Below are 17,723 nucleotides of genomic sequence, written 5' to 3' on the forward strand. Positions count from 1 at the left end.
GTGGATTTACTATAGAGATGCAGAATGCAATTGTGTATACATCTCCAAATAAAGCCGTAGGTTTCTGCATTATGCTCCTTCCCCCAAATTGTCCTTACTGGAGGATTTAATAAATTACATTCTGGGCTCTTCACCGGATATTTAGTGGTGAGAATCCACTTCTGCATGTGGCCCGGAGAATGGCTTGAGTATAGATCGTGAGCGTGACAGCCCTAACCCAGCAATTGGAGGCAGCATGTGGGAACAAAGAACACAAAGAAAAAAAGAACAAACTTATTCCCAAGCTGCTCCTCTGTCTCTTGAGTTGTCATTTCACATGTTGGAAGCCCTTTGACTGGGAACCTCAGAGTGTAGCCACTTACCTGAATTTCAGTAATTTTTGGCATCTCTCTCTTACACACATGATAGACACCATTACAATTATTTACGTATCTGATTCTCCAGTCCCCACGTCACCCCACACTCTGAACCCTTCAAGAGCGAGGACTGGACTTTCTGTAAGCTTTGTACTCCCCACTGCATACCGTGACACGGCACACAGTAGGTATTAGTAAGTGACAGTTGAATGAATGTATACGCAGAGTCTTCTCAGGCCTTGTAAGCTTTGGGGGCTCTTGAGACATCAATCAAAGACACATTTTGTAAAACCGTTTACTCACGAGGATGAAGTATTATGTTCATCCTATCAAAAACTGTCACCTTTCTCTATAAAGTTATGTCCTTTAAACATACTTGAGATACGTCGAGAAAAACTCGAGGCTTAGATTTTTAAAACCCATGCTCTTTATACATCCTAGCTTTCTTTATTGAGATAGAAACTTCAGCCACTCTAACAAACTCAACAGTCATCTCCGTATATTGATGGATGAATCAGTTCTTCAGAAAACAGTCGCTGGAATTTGTCTGCCCTTTGATCTGCAACATGACTGAGAGTCTCCCCTGGTGCAGTCTTTCTCTGAAAGTGAATGTTTGGTTTTTGATTCCAGAGTTCATCCCACAGGCGTTTGGAATGCCCTTATCCCAAGTCATCGCAAACGACCGGGCCTATAAACTCAAGCAGGACTCGCAGAGGGGCGAGCAGAAGGATGCCTCCGATTTTGTGGCTTCCCTCCTCCCATTTGGAAATAAAAGACAAAACAAAGAACTCTCAAGCAGTAACTCATCTCTCAGCTCCACCTCGGAAACACCAAATGAGTCAACGTCCCCCAGTACCCCAGAGCCGGCTCCTCGGGCCAGGAGGAGGGTGAGTTGACCAGTGTTTGCTCTGACCCCGATGTCAGGACAACGGAAGAGTTCTAAGGTTATTCTCTGAGTCTTGGCTCATGTGAAAACTGGAAATGCAGTTTGTGTCCAGGTATCTGTCAACAACCCCATTCAGGGAGAATTTGCACCGGCCCCAAGGCACCTGACACACCCCTCACAGCCTTTCCCTGACCTCTTTCAAAGATATTGGGTGCCTCTCCTTGCTTACCCGTGATATCCAGAACATTCTACGACATCACCACTGATCCTACTCTAGTGTAACCTTCTGTTGTGGTACCAGAATTTCCCATGAGACTTTGAGGCTTGAGGGCAGGGCCAGGTGTTTTTGTTAATCTCTTCATCTCATCCAAGAACTATGCCTGGCCGAGTGAACTTGCTGCTGGTCTTCATAAGCAATGAGATTTTTTTCTACCAACGGAACATGGCTTTTTTCTCAAACATAACTGTAGAAACACACACACACACACACACACACACACACATATGTCCTCTTTCAAATCAATACTGTAATAATATGGTACCATTTATTAAGTGAGTACTATGTTCCAGGCAGTGTGCTATTATTTGGCATTTCAAATTTCAATCCAGGAAAGCTGAGTTTCCAGGCAAATTGGTTGGTGATTAGCTTAGTCAGGTGATAAGCATCTCTGAAACTTCCTAGGTCACTGGGAGATCTCTCCTTTGCCTTTCACCTGAAGCCCCAAATCTTTGCCACCTCCAGCCATTGACTACTGCCCTAGTTAAAACCTGAGGCACGGGCTTCCCTGGTGGCACAGTGGTTGAGAGTCCGCCTGCCGATGCAGGGGACACGGGTTCATGCCCCGGTCCGGGAGGATCCCACATGCCGCGGAGCAGCTGGGCCCGTGAGCCATGGCCGCTGAGCCTGCGCGTCCGGAGCCTGTGCTTCGCAACGGGAGAGGCCGCAACAGTGAGAGGCCCGCGTACCGCAAAAAAAAAAAAAAAAAACAACCAAAAACCTGAGGCACTTCCCAGTTAAAATCTGCAGTTCTCAATCAGCCTCCAACATTTAGAACCTCTCCAAGACTCAGGGGCACCTGAGCCACCCACCACTGTTTTCAGGGATTCACCGTGTGTAAAGCTAAGTTGGCATATTCAGACCCCCATCACTTTCTCTACCTTACAGACAAGAGAATTGTTCTTCCAATCCTGGCGCAGTCTCTCAGACTGTTTATATAAGCCTATGTGGCAATGACACCAAAATGCCACATATGAGCTTTCTGAGAATCTAGAGCCCAGGCAATGGGCCTCCCAAATGCCCTCCCCTCTGGCCAGGCCTTGCTAGCAGCCAACTTCTTCCTCTATGCTTCATCAAAGGGTGGGTGGCCATACAGACATGAGTGGTGCCCTGCACCCTTACCCTCAGCCTTTTACCGTTCCTAGAGTGCCAGCCCTCCTTCCACCTGTCATTACGTCATCTCTTGGCTGGGGGCTTTCTCTGATGGCCAGAGGCGCCCACCTATGGAGACGACGGGCTGCAAGTAGCAAGGCGTTAATGTCACCTCCCTACCCCTACCAGAAGTTGTCTTTAATCAATGACTCTTGAGACTCGTGGTATAAATACCCCCAACTCCCTTACTCCTTAGCAGGAATAGCTCTGGGGTGCATGATGTACACGGTCTCCCAGGTCCCCAGGGCAGTTGGGCTCCAGCAGCCCACAGGCTTGTCACAGGCTTATCACAGGCTTGTCACAGGCTTGGTGATGCCCCCTTCATTAGCTGCATTCACTTCCCTTTCTCATTTCCCTACTTCCCTACAGCTGTCTCCTGGGACTATTCCCCTAATAAAGTTCATTGTGTCACGTCTTGGGGAAAACTAAACTAAAACTGTTTATGGAATCCTCCTATTTTAAAATCTACTTTCGAGAGTTGAATTATTTTTTTTTCACAAGAGTTCTCTGACTTTACCTCATTCGTCAAGTATGTGATTTTTTTCTTGTTTCAAGGAATGAAGTGGTTGGGTCAAAATATTTTAATTGTATGTTTGCCATCTCTTGTCTTCCATTTGGAAGAAGTTGTCTATTGTTGAAATTGTAACTGTCATTACCTTACCCTATGCTGGGGAGGTTTCCTAACCTTTTTTCCTTTTAAAATACAAACCGCACAATTAAACAGTATTATTTCGAGTGTGATTAGTGGTCGTGGGCAAAAGGATTTATTGGATGGCGTTGGGGGAAGCAGTCTGTATTTTCTCCATGTGCACTCTGTGTTCATGTCTGTGTATAATTTGCAGGGTGCAATGTCAGTGGATTCTATCACCGATCTTGATGACAATCAGTCTCGACTGCTAGAAGCGTTACAGCTCTCCTTGCCTGCCGAAGCTCAAAGCAAAAAAGAAAAAGCCAGAGATAAGAAACTCAGTCTGAATCCCATTTACAGACAGGTCCCCAGGCTGGTGGACAGCTGCTGTCAACATCTAGAAAAACATGGTAAGCAAACTTGTTTGTCAGCAGTCAAGTACTGAAGACTTTCATGTATTCAGGCATCATTCATTCAAGCGCCCGATTCCAATTCGATGTTCATTTGATCAGGCTCTAGGCCGAAATTTCCTTTGCAAAGAAAATTTACAAATATGAACGTTTGCTTATCATAACCCAGTAGGGCTGAACCAGATTTGGGGCGGCGCGAATCCACCTGATGGTATTCAGGCTCCCCAGCCCTAAAGAGTCCTCAGAAGTGACCCTGGAGATCAAGGAATTGAGGGGAGGGCAAGGGCTGTTGGGCTGGGACTATCCTCAGGACCCCCTGCAAACAAAGCAGAGCCACTTTTATCTTTTTTATACATTGAGGTTCCACAAGGCTTCCTTTAAAAAATAATAGTCCAGCTTCTTACAGAAAAAAAATAGATTAGAGAACCATTCCTTAAGTGAATAGAAAATACACAGTTTTGGACAATAGGTTTCTTTCTATATTGCTCTTTGCATTTTTGTGGAAAGCTGTCCACTTAAGATTGCTTCATCGTGACCGTTTTGGAAACTCAGTTCCACTTAATACGCTGACTTTACAGCTCTTTAAAATTTTTGCAGAACTTTAGACTTTTGGCTCATCAAACAGCCATGTCTGCGATCTGAATTTGTTTGCTATAATGTTAGCATGCGTTTTATGGACATGAGAAGAGTTTATAATTGCTTCTTTTTTCCAGTTTTATTGAGAAATAATTGACATAGATCACTGTAATTGCTTTTTCACTATAAAAATAATATACACATCATAATAGAGAAAAAAAGAAACAGAAAAGCAAATTCTGAGGCTATCATATAGATATAACTACTCTTGACATTCTCATCTATTTCTTTCTAATAAAAGTGGGACTTTATAAAAATGACTAGGATATGTCCAGGTCTCTTAATCAATTCATTATATATGGAAATCACTAGATATCATATGGGTGACTTAATATAAGTAATACGTATTGAAACTTTGTTTATACAAAATTTCAATATGTATATGTATGTGTGTGAGTGTACATTCTTATCTGTCTCTTCTCCTTGGAAAGTAAACTGGACATCAATAAAAATATCTTAGACATTTTGAATTCCCAATACTTAGTATCATGATAACACAATGTAAATGTTTCAATCAGTATTACTTGAACAGAATTATTTTTCAAAATAGCTTAGCAACTAAAGAGTTCTTTAGTTGCTTTTAGCACCTAAAGAATTTACATGAATATTTAAATTCAGCCTAAACTTTACTACGAGGTAGAAAAAGCGACTCATACTTTTATAATTATAATTTTTCCCTATAAAGAATGTAGAGAGTGAACTGTAGCACTATAAAGAATTCTAAACGAGAAAATTCTACTCTAACCATGCAAAAATGCAGTGCCAGGTTGAGTAACTGCTTTTGTGAAAGAAAACTTGGCATGTCTTTGTATTTTCTTTTTGAAAATAAATTTTCATGAATTATAATTTGTAAAATAGCATTTCCTTTAAGATTACTAAAAAACAGGGGAGTCCACTTTTTTTGGGGGGTGCGGGGGAAATAGTTGCAATGCAGTTTAGGGCCTAAAGGAAAGAAGATAAACCTACATGATCTTTCAAGGCCCTGATTCTGCTCTGAGTTTCCATGATGTTTAGACCAAATGGCTCTGGAAAAATAAGAGATAGTTTCGAATTCAAACAGATATTAATCTTGGTCACTTTAAACCAATGAAAAAAGAGCAAATTTCAAAAACAATTCTTTTGTAAGACTTCATTTGCCAGTGTTTGAAATGGGTAGCAGAGAGTTTGATTCACTGTAGCTTTATAGACATTTGTCAAAGACCTTTTCAGTCTCTCCCAAATTGGTCTTGGACACACACACACAAGAACAAAACAAAACAAAACAAAACAGAGAGAGAGAGAGAAACAAACAAAAACAATTGGTCTTGGACAGTTATCTTGACTCCATCTATATATTCGTGTACGCCACCCTTCCTCACTTTTACTTCACCCAAATGCTTTCTCCACTATTAGGCCAAAGTTCCTTAAGCATCCTTAATTTCCCCGAAGCACACATTTCAAACAAAAAAAACGACAAAAAAAAAAAAAAACGCAGACAATGTAACAAAGAGTCAAACTCTCTTCTACTTAAAGGATGTAGGCTGATTTTAGGGTGGGGCCTCGTCCTTATTATGCCTGCCCTCATTACTTGAATTCCCTAAGCCTGAGATTCAGGTGCCCTGGTTCTAGTTTCCATTTCAGCTTCTGACAAAAAGGAGAGAAAGGCGATCATATCCATTTCTGGCACAGGGTACAGCAAAGTCACATTTCTTTGCCAGATCTATGCCTTTTTTGATGGACACCTGTTTTTAACAGTGACTGTCTCAAGTCAAGGTTACCAGATGCCTAGATTGTATCTTCTCTTTGAGGAAAATGACTCTAAAGCTTATGTCAGAGAATGGCATTGGCTGTCTGAAGGCTGTCATCTGCTCAACCTAAAATTAATTAATTAATTAAAAAAACTTAAAACAGGTTATAATCAATTGATACATAGGAATTATAGCAATCAGTCACTAGCTAGTTATTTTTGGGATCACAGTCGCTTTTACTGAGTGGAAAAATACTATAATTTAGGAAATAGTGACACAGAAATGGGCATTTCTGAACAGAATGGAGGACTTCAGGCAAAGGAATAGTCCCACCTGGGAAGAAAGTGCCCTTATGTGATACTTATGTAGAAATTTCAGCCACTTGGAAACCATCGGACCAACAAGAAAATAAATGCAGCCAAAATTAAAATTGCTAAGACCTACTATTATATTACAGTTTTCTGTTTTGCACAAAAAGCCTCATTTAGTTCAGTTAGGGCCTATATCTCTCTATATAATAGTAGATGCCAGATAGAATTCTAAGCATTTTATATACATTAATTAATTGAATCACTGAACAACTTTTGAGGTGGATACTTATTATGCTCATTTTATAGACGAAGAAATATAATTCTGTATTTGATTCTAATACCTTGATTATCCTGTTTTCAAGCTCCCAGAGGGGTAGAAGCAATAGATTAGGCTGGGGGTTGGACTCAGTTATAAGGCAGATGAATTGATGGCAGCAACAAGGAAGGAACACAAGTCTTTTGAGAATAGATGCAAAGCAAAATTCCACCCAAGTGCAAAGCACCAAGATGTACTTATGCAAGTCAGCAATAACTAGCTTCTCAGCATGATTCTCTCAAATTATTCTGGAAATTCAGGATAACGCTCATAAGAAATAAAAGTGATAAATGGGATATTTATGGATATTATCGTTTCTAACTGAAAAATTCTAGAAAACCAATTTTAAAAATCTTATACACAATACACAATGTGGCAAGACCATAAAATAAACACACAAAAAGATATCCATGTCTTATATAAGAGCAATAATAGGTTATGTACTATAACAATAAAATAATTCATTTATATTAGTCTCAAACGTATAGTTACGTAGAATATCTGTAATAAGAAGTAAGAAACTTCTGTGACAAAAACTGCAAAGCTTTACCAAGAAATATTAAGAAATTAAGAAATAAATTAAGATATCTACTTTGTTTCTGGATGGAAAGAAATAATGTTGTAAAGATTTCAGTTCTTTCCAATATCATTATATATTGGACTAGTCAGAACTCTTTTCGTGGCAAGAGAGAAGAATCCAGATAAAAGCAGATTAAGCAAAGCAGCCCCCCAAATTCCCATTTACATACTGGAAGTATGAATATTATATCTAGATTCAGGAACAGGTAGATTCAGGAGGCAAATGATGCCATGAGAGCATGAGTCTGATTGCTGGAGTGTTGACTGTGTTTCATGGTCTGTGGACTCTCACACTTCATGTGGCTACAAGCCGCCCCTGGCAGCTACAATCTGGCATCACCCTTGTAACTGATTATCCCAAATGAAGAGAAGATGAGCCACCAATGAAACAACAAACGTAGGCAACAATCATCAGTGGCAGTGACTGATGGCTTGCATAGGAAAGGAGAGTCATTCAGACCCTATGTGCCAGCTTAAGGAAGTGCACAATACCGCTTGTGAAGTCTTCTCGCCCCCAAATCCAAACCTGAATCAGAGAAAACTCTGGCTCTGACTATCTCTTTAGAGGAAATAAAGGGGAGAAAGGAACACATAAATGACACCACAGAGTGTCTACATCCAGGCAGTGGGAAAATCTACAGTGGGAAATCAATGCTATTTCTTCCTCAAACCAATTACGAGGAAATCATATAAACAGAGAGGGGGAAATAAACACATTAAGAGACTACAAGGCTCGCCAGCCTATCACAGTTTGTGAACCTTATGTGAACGTTGACTGGATATTTAATGATATTAAGGAACTATTGTTGAAATGTCTAACTTGTGGTAGATTATGTTTCTTTTAAGAGACCGAATTTTTTAGAGCAAAGGTTTCTCAACCTTGGCACTACTGACATTTGGGGCTGGATAACTCTTTTTCACACGTTGGCCCCATAATCCCACTTCTAGGACGTGATCTTAAGAGAATCAGAAATGTAAACTGAGACCTATGTACAAAGTTGTTCCTAATAGGGCTAGTTATGGTATCAAAACAAGTGCATATATGTTGCGGGGAGCTATATCGTCATTCAGAGGAGAATATGAAGTGAATTGTGGCACATTCATGCAATAGAGTATTTTGCATCCATTTTAAATGACATTGACACAGAATTTTTACTGGCATAAAAAATTCTTGTGGCATAATATTGAGTAAAAGCAGCAGCATTCTACCCCCCATATTTTTTTTTCATGGAGAAAAGACTGGACAGAAATAAACCCAAATATTAAGTCATTACTTCTGCATCAGGTATTTTTTAAAGTATATTATTTTTTACATTTTTCTGCACCTTATAGATTCTCTTTAATAAGTACATGTTTTAACTATGATCAGTAAAGCAAGAAATGTCTATTTTAAAATTGATAAAGGGCTGGAAATTCATAGAAAATTCATGTTTATTCTGAATGATGAAGAAAATGTTACATTATTTTTTTCATATGGAGAAAGTGTGGAAATACATAATAACGCAAGAAAATTTTTTCATCAGAAACATTTAACGTAAAATGATCCTGGTACTTTCAGGGCTAACCTCTAGGTACCTGGTGAATCTAGTGCGGGATAAATAAGCATTAGTGCACACTGTCAAGTTACTATGCTGCCCTGCATGTTGCAGCGTGGTGCTGGCATTCCCTTTTATATCTATTTTGATTTCCTCCAGTTTCAAGTCACAAAACAGGATTGATGATTTTGTTTGCTTATTTGCAGGCCTCCAGACAGTGGGGATATTCCGAGTTGGAAGCTCAAAAAAGAGAGTGAGACAAGTAAGTGAAAAGTGAAGATTATATTGTACGTTTCACCTGACTTTTAGTTGAATTACATCGTGCAAAGTTCAAACTCATGCAAATTCATTTCTGAATATCTTTTCTGTACCCTCCCACCTATTATAGTATAACTGAGTCCCAGAAAGTAAAAGGCAACAACTCAGAATCTCAGAAAGGTTGTGAAAGAGTTAGGATCATACAACTGAAAGCAAAACACCTGGACGTGCCCACAGCATGTACAGCCAAATGAAACTAATTTATAAACATCTTACTGACACTGTAAATGTAGGAGATTCGGAGAGTACCTGATCAGTAAGTGATCATAAATAGAAAACAATTGTACAGCACCCATTTTTACTGAAATGCGATATGAGTAATGCCATTAATATCTCTTCTTTTAAAACACTATGTTTATAGCTTTACTTTCTCAAAAGTAAATAATTCATATTACTTTTCCAAGGTCCCATTTTCCATGTGGGGACTGTACCCCTCAGTTTCCTTCTGCACTGTGCGGCATTCTTGCAAAAGAAGTTTGATATGAGAGCTTCAGGGATAGGCTCCTATGACCGGCAGGTATCTGTGTTCATGACGGCTTCAGAAAAGGCAAACCATCCTTTGAGAAGAGAATTCATTTGTTGGCTAAAAGAAAATTAAAATGTTATTTTCCCTCTGTTGGTGCCAACAGAAAGAAGTAAGGAACCCAGCAATTCAAAAATGAAGCCAAATGAAAATAATTTTCAGTTGGATGAAGCTGAAGAAACGTTATTTGTTCATATTATTGAAACTAACTGAAATAAGTGTCTCCTCATAATGTCTTTCTTTTTTTGTCAAGACAAAAGGGGTTTTCAAAAGAAGTATGTTTTCTGTTTGGTTGGTTGGCTGGTTTTATTTGTAATAGTCACATAAGATACTATTGAACATTTAACATTTCACAGTAAGATTAGCAGGAAGAAAGTTAGCATAGTAATAACATTTCTTAGGCCTCTCACCTGTGCAGAATTGCAGAATATTTGCATCAACGTTGTCTCATTGAATCCGCCCACCGGCTGGGAGACAGGCCCCTTTCACCCATTTCTTCTAAGGCTTAGAGAGATTAAGAAATTTAATTCAGGATCACACAGTTTAGACCAAGCTCTTCCCACGATCCGTTCTTTCTGCATGTGTGTGTGGGTGTGTGCGTGTGCGTGTGCGCTCAGAAGAAAAACATGGTGTGTTTAGATGACCACGATTAGGAGTGGTGCTGATGGAAGCCTTCTTCATTCTGGCTGCCCGATGCACAGTAAGGATGAGTTGCCTGGAATTGATGCACTATTCGGGACAGCAACAGGCATTCTTGTCAGGTGGCGAGGTGGCTAGTGACAGAAACTATTCCTCAGTTATATCTGGATCCACTAAAGGGAAAACCTTTGCATGGAGATTTACGTAAGGATTCTCAAAAATATATATAGAATTAGTGATTAGATTTCAAGTGTGAAATATGCTCTAGCTCACCATTTGATCTTGTTATGTCACTTCTTAGCATCCTACACTTTTTCTTGAGAACAAATGTCACAGTATAAAGAGCTAATTAATCATTGGTGGGATTACCAATTTATCACCTGTCTGTCAGCCTGAGAGCTGGAGGAGGGGGAGGGCTTTGCCTCTTTACTCATCACCATATTTTGAGGACCTGTAACAAGGCCAGGTACACAGTAAGTGTGCAGTACATCTTTGCTGAATGAATGGGTGAATGAATGACATAGCAAATGAACACTTACAGAAGTTTATTGCCTAGAGTACATTCATGAACTCACAAAATTATTTTAACAGCAGAGAACAAACAATACCTAAGAGAAGTTGAGCTGTCCGAGATGAAAATAGGGTGTAGAGTTATGACTCTCTTCTTGCTATTGTGTTTTCCTACTGTTATAAACGCTAAAGGACTGAGTATAATGATGAAAGCAGGAAATCTTCTTGGAAAATGTTAATAAGGCTACTTTGACAAATCTAAGGCAGATTTTATTTCGTTATTGTCATCTTTCAAGGCTTAGTCACAAATGGTTTATCAGGGGTTTTTTTGGGGTTTTTTTGTTTTTATTTTTTGGGTTTTTTTGCGGTACGTGGGCCTCTCACTGTTGTGGCCTCTCCCGTTGCGGAGCACAGGCTCCAGACGCACAGGCTCAGCGGCCATGGCTCACGGGCCCAGCCGCTCCGCGGCATGTGGGATCTTCCCGGACCGGGGCACGAACCCGCGTCCCCTGCATCGGCAGGCGGACTCTCAACCACTGCGCCACCAGGGAAGCCCCTATCAGGGTTTTTAATTTCATTGTTTGCAGAAATATCTCTTTGCTTTCTTGTCGAGTATTTCTGGAAAATGTCAAGATTCCAACATGGTAAATTTGCTGACATGCAAAACCAGTGTATAATAGATTAATTCCTCCCTCCCAGAGTTAGAATTGACCTAACCCCTTAGCTCTTCCTCCCAACCTTCTGGATGTCGTTATCAAGCCCTTCTGCTTGCATCATTAACAGTAAATGCACAGATACTTTTATTTAATAATTCATTTCATATATATATATATATATATATATATATATATATATATATATATTCATGGCTGGGTTTGCATAGACTTTGTAGATCAAGGTGACATGTTGTTTGCTCCTGCTTCTTGGGGTCTGGGTAAACTTAATACCAGATGCTGCATGTCATAGCACTTCTTTTGCTGGGCGCTGAACATTGAGGTATGGTGTTCTGAGACTGCCACTTGAACCGTTGTCTTTCCAGTTACGTGAGGAATTTGACCGTGGGGTTGACGTGTCCCTGGAGGAAGAGCACAGCGTTCATGACGTGGCTGCCTTGTTGAAGGAGTTCCTGAGGGACATGCCGGACCCCCTTCTCACCAGGGAGCTGTACACAGCTTTCATCAATACTCTGTGTGCGTAATGCAGCCATTTGCAGGAATGTGTTCCTGGGTTACTGGGATGTCCCACTCATTCATCAAAACCTTATGCATGTGTTTTCTAATAGCTTTTTTTTTTTTGCCCTTATTTATCAGTCTCTAATGAGCGGGCTATTTGGGGAATTTTCTGAGATTTACCCTGGGGAGAATTAGCAAGTAGAAAGTTGCAGTAAAACAAATGGAAGTAGCCAAGAAAAATTTGGGATGCCTTCAAACGACTCTAGGATAGTATAAATTGATGCTTTGGAGGAACAGAGAGCGTTCACATTGAGTCTGGGCCTAAAAATGAGTTTGCATTTCTGGAACCTAGAGTGAGAAAGCGGTGGGGGGCAGGAAACATCCTAGAGTGAGAAAGCGGGGGGTGGGGGGGGGCAGGAAACTTTCCAGGGAAAGCAGGATGGCATAGCCCAGTATCAGGACTTTCAGTGTGGCTGCTTCAGGGCTAGAGACACAGATCCCACACAGGGGAAAAGGATGGGGAGAGGGAGGAGGAACCGCCAGAACTGTTTCAGCCTCCATGAATTTCTTCATCCATGCTGCAGTTAAGATAGGCTCACAAAAGAGAGAGAAGACACTGACGTTGGGCCGTGCCTTGGTTACTGCCAACGAAAAGTCTACCTCTTCTACATTGCTCAACAGACAAGGGCCTCAAATGTGTTCTAAACTCAAATTTAAGAACATTCACAGATTCTCAAACATTGTTAGCAAATAGTTAACTACCATGAAAGACTGTGATCCATAAAGTATGTGATGATTTATACCAGGGGAAGGAGGGAGAAGAAAGTGAGGGACATGAAGTTACCTTTCTAACCTGGATTATAAGGATTTCTCTGGATGGTACATTTCCCCAGGTCGAATTCATCTTTCTATCCCTCATAGAACCTTACTGTTAAATTGCTAAAGCAATGGGAGAGTGGGTGAAGGAATGAAATGTGACCTGCCGTGCTAATCCCTTTCTGAAGGCAGTTGAGCGTGAAGGGCATGACGTCCCCCTTTGACTCACTCGGAGCGCCTCTCTTTGCCTTGCTTAGTGTTGGAGCCTGAGGAACAGCTGGGCACCTTGCAGCTCCTCATCTACCTTCTACCTCCCTGCAACTGCGACACGCTCCACCGGCTGCTGCAGTTCCTCTCCATCGTGGCCAGGCACGCCGAGGACAACGTCAGCAAAGACGGGCAAGAGGTGCGCACCCCACCGCCACCGCAACAGATGCTCTGGTTCTTCCTTTTTCCTGTTTTAAAAGGGAGAGCTAAAAAATAATACAAATGGATGACTATGCAAAACAGAAACAGGCTCACAGACATAGAAAACAAACGTGCGGTTACCAAACGGGAGACGGATGCGGGGAGGGATGAATTCGGGTAGTGGGGTTAACAGATACAAACTACTATACATAAAGTAGATAAGCAACAAGGATATAGCGTGTAGCACAGGGAATTATACCCACTGTCTTGTAATAACCTATACTGGGATATAATCTGTAAAAATACTGAATCACTATGCTATACACCTGAAACTAACGCAATATTGTAAATCATCAACTATACTTCAACTTTTTTAAAAAAAAAAATGGGGAGAGCTACCAATTTGGTCAGATGTTTCACCTGCAGAAAATGAAGCTTCCCTTTCCTGGCCTATGTGTCTATGTAGGAAGAGAGCTAATGCAGGCTTTATCCCCCCCCTCTGGAGGGACCGTTCCTAAGAGCGCATTGGCCATTAACCTCCTTGTATGTTTCAAGGATGCTTCCAAATGAGGCTGTCATTTTCCATGATGATGCTTTACTCAAAACCCTGAATTTCCATTTGTGTGAAGGAGACGAACGTGAGCTACAGAGGTGCTTACAAGCATGAGAAAAATGGAGTAATGGAGGCGGGGGGAGATGGCTGTCCTTGTAACTCATTTGATCTGCTTCTTTACCTTGAAGCCCAAACATGACGTCACCTCTTCATTCTTCCATTTTATTCTGGAGCATCCATGTGCCTTATGGCTAGAAGTCTAGGATCTTCCATCTTAGAGGTGCTTTCTCTCCTTCAGCCCTCCCCCCAAAATAGGGACTGGCTCAGTGCAATGGAGGGTGGATCCTGCTTCAAAACCAGGTGGAGAAAGAACTGAAAAGTCAGATCTATTGACTGTTGCCATGTATCTCAATGCCACATGGTACCAACTGCTAAAGACAGGTTCTGCACAGTCCTCTGGACCCTTTTGGGATGTTCTTGTTGGACCTGGCCCCCCATCTGAGGTCTTGGGCTCTGGTTCTCTTTGGTCGTACTCCTGTGCTTCAAGGTGTTTTCCAGTTTCTCCCTTGGACAATTTTAAGTGACCTGTTAGCAAGCAACCTATTTAATCTTTACCTTAACAAGAGACCTGTTTCCCTTCTTGAAACCATGCAGTCATACTTCTCCCTGACCTTGGATTCCCCAGGAGATCTCAGACCCTTTAATATGTTGACATGCATTGTAAATCAACAAGAAGGAGGCAAGGGCATTCCAAGCTTACTTATCCCAGAAGCTTTTATTTTAAATCCTGTTAAGCAGAACACAGCTGTGTTGTGGATTCATTTCTGTGTTTGTCAGATTTCTTTCCCAAAGGCCATGGTCATATGTATTTTTTTTCAGAAAGGCAGTTCTCCCTTTCTTATCCTCACCCTCCCTATCAATGTGAGAATGGAACTTTCCTGAGTTATTCCTTTATCTCTATAGCAGTTATTAGTGAAACTTCTGCTGGCTTCAGGTTTCATAATATGGCACTGCCCCCTTCTTTCAGCAGACACAGCTCTTCAAAGGATATACTGTAATTCTCATAATTGTTAAGTAGTTATATTACCCGTCTGGGTGTCAGCCTTTATTGACTATAGATATAAGAGAAGCTGTAGAATTGTCTGCCTAATCATTGGGTCAAGACAGAGCCCTGTCTGGGTTCCTAGGTATGTCAGTTGCCTCTCTGACGTTTCTTAAGTACTATGTGAGAAGAAAGGCGGGTCTTAGGTGATTAAGAAGGCATTGAGGAAAGCAAAATGTCCAGTTGAACTCACTCGTGCCTTTTTGAAATCATTTGCAGACATGCTTTCGGTCCAAATGCTGAACAAGACTGCATTGCCTATGGCAAAGAGGAGAAAATATTCTCGGATAGGTACCAGCTAGCTGCCATTTACGTCTCTCCTACCACATGCCGGCCGTGTGCTTGGGCCTTTGTACATATATTATAGCTAATCCTCCATTGAGCGAGAGAGAGATCGTCGTCCCTGTGTTTCCGCGGGGGAAACCGAGGGCTGGAGGGGTTACGTAACTTACCCAGCGTTCCCCAGGGAGCCTCCACTTAACGCTAGTGCAAGTTGTGCATTTGTGCATTCGTGGCTCTGGGCGAGGTGCCATGTCCCCCATAGTCAATGCAGATTTGCAGAGATATTAGGACAATATCCCAGCGGATGGCAGTAAAATCTCTTGAGGAAGGGGTCCTTTTTCTAATTCACACAAAAGTGTCATATTGACTAGTAGTCGGTTCAGTCCCTTGACTAGCAAAGTCCCAGCTGTGCCTCAAACCCAAACCACTCTGACTTATGGAGAACAGAAATATAGAATAGCAAATAGGAAAAAATAACTCTGCTGGGGGTCTAGCTCACAGTTTCCCGGCCTCCATATGATTGACCCTTGGGACCAGGTAATTCTGTGCTGTGTGGGTGCCCTGTGCATTGTGGGATGCTTAGCAGCATCCCTGGCCTCTACTCACTTGATGCCAGTAGCAGCTCCCCGCCCCGGCCCATGATGCTGCCCCAGTTGTGACAGCTGAAAGTGTCTCTAAACATTGCCAGGTTTCCCCGGGAAGGAGGGGAAGCTCAAAATCACCCCTGGTTGAGAACACTTGTTAGCTTTACGTCTCACTGATCATGTGTTCTTGGACAAATGTATTAATCTTCCTAAACCTGGGTTTCCTTATCTGAACTTTGGAGATAAAATTTCTTCAACTGGCACTGCACAGTCATTGAGAAAACTAGTTTATTACAAGGAATATAAAAATATTCTGGTAACAGCAAAGTTGTACGGGAAGCAGGAGATGACAAGGGTTTCTAGACATCCTTGACCTAAACCTTGAATCGAAATGAAGGGCTAGTAACCAAAAATTAAAGCAACAGAGGAAATATGAGGAGAGCACTGCTTCCGTGAAATGGTTAGAAGTTACAGGAAAGCAAGTAACTCACACAGCCGTCTTGGACTAGAGTTAAGGCTGCGGTGTGGGAAAGTACTGATGAGGTCTGAGGGGAAGTTGGACTATGTTCCCAGAGTACTGAATGCCTTTGTCAGGGGAAGGTGGCTGATTCTTTTAAGCCATGAATCTTCGGAAGGATTCAACTAAGGTGATATAATCCGTGTTTTAGATTGCTTAGAGACAGGAAGAGGGTGAGTTAGGAAGGTTTTGTAGGAATAGCAATATGGAAAAACAGCAATTCACATTATAAACGTTTCCGTGTAAGAATGCCCTTGGTATTTGAATCACGTAAGTTCTGAGCGCCTACTCTCTGTTCCTCTAAACCAGTGAGCATTGTTCAGGAATTTTCTAACTACCGTTCCCAGGATGCTGTGGCATCTAGGAGGTGGAGGGGGTAAAAACACAAGGCAAATATAGAAATAGAGGACGCAACGCAGAGTCACTGCAGAACTTCAGAGAAGTGATGAACGTGGAGCAGAAAAGTTAGGAATGGCTTTGTGCAGGAGATTGAATTTAAACTACATATCAAAGGGTGTGTAGGGCTTGAGTAAGTGGACCACATAAGCATGGCATAGGGATGGGAATTAGCTGAAAACCCCTTCTGGTAGAAGTGAAAAGGGGAGGGAGAGGAACGAGAGAGGTTTTTTTGCTCACGATTTTTTAAGTTGGCTTGGCATGAGCAGGTAAAGAATTCAGAGTGGGCAGACTGGAGTGAGACAAAGATTCAATTGTAAAATATAATCAAGAAACGAAGAATTTTTCAAGTTTCTCTCTTACCTATTTGTTAGTTTGTGCTAGATGTCTTACCTATCTGTTGGGTAGTTATTATGGGCTGCAACAGGAAGAAAACTGAATCAGAGTGTCAAGGAGCTTGGAGGCTCACCCAGGCTCTGCCAGCACCTTGCTATGTGACCTTGTTTTTGTAAAATAGAGGAAGAGGAAGGAAAACAGAGTTGGGGTAGGGGAAGGTCTGAGATTCCTCCTCTATAAAATGAATGTAATATTTCTTTTCTAATAGGTGCTTAAACTTCAAAGTATCACTAACTTAAAGATGTCTAAAAGAAAGACATTGAGAAAAATTATTGGCTAGTCAATGAGTGCCTTTGGAGGGGAAAATAGTGGTATTTTATTGAATGTTTTTGCTATCTTGTGTTTCGTTTGTTTTATTCCTTTTTTTTTTTTTTTTTTTTTTTTTTTAGTTTGCTATTTGCTTTGCTTCTTAGGGGAAAAGAGAAATTCCCAAGTATAAGAAAGATTTCATTTCCTCTAGAAAGACTATTGCAGGGACATCATTGAAACCTCTTGAGCAGTGGTTTTTCAGGTTGTCTAAGAACCCCCCAGCATAGCATGGAATATGTGGTGTGAATGTACACTTTTTTTGGAGAGAGAGTCCATAGCTGGCCTCCAGTTCTTCCAAGAGTCTATGAGGCAAAAAAGAAGTTATGAACCGCTGACACAAGGCCGGGATTACTGACCTTTGTTGAGGTGCATGCCTCTAACAAGT

General features: G+C 41.4%; 1 protein-coding gene across 5 annotated transcripts in view; it reads left to right on the forward strand.

The window, feature by feature from the left end:
* Nucleotides 1-17,723, forward strand: part of ARHGAP6 (Rho GTPase activating protein 6) — a 489,643-nt gene that overhangs the window by 439,150 nt on the left and 32,770 nt on the right. For all 5 annotated transcript variants that reach the window (XM_029240473.1, XM_029240475.1, XM_029240474.1 and 2 more), the window contains 5 exons: nt 987-1,243; nt 3,514-3,709; nt 9,020-9,075; nt 11,843-11,993; nt 13,049-13,197. In XM_029240473.1, the coding sequence (XP_029096306.1) occupies nt 987-1,243; nt 3,514-3,709; nt 9,020-9,075; nt 11,843-11,993; nt 13,049-13,197 (809 nt within the window). The remainder of the gene's footprint in view (nt 1-986; nt 1,244-3,513; nt 3,710-9,019; nt 9,076-11,842; nt 11,994-13,048; nt 13,198-17,723) is intronic.

Source organism: Monodon monoceros, unplaced genomic scaffold, assembly GCF_005190385.1.
Source record: "Monodon monoceros isolate NGI ecotype Baffin Bay Population unplaced genomic scaffold, NGI_Narwhal_1 Super_Scaffold_22, whole genome shotgun sequence".
Lineage (NCBI taxonomy): Eukaryota > Metazoa > Chordata > Mammalia > Artiodactyla > Monodontidae > Monodon > Monodon monoceros.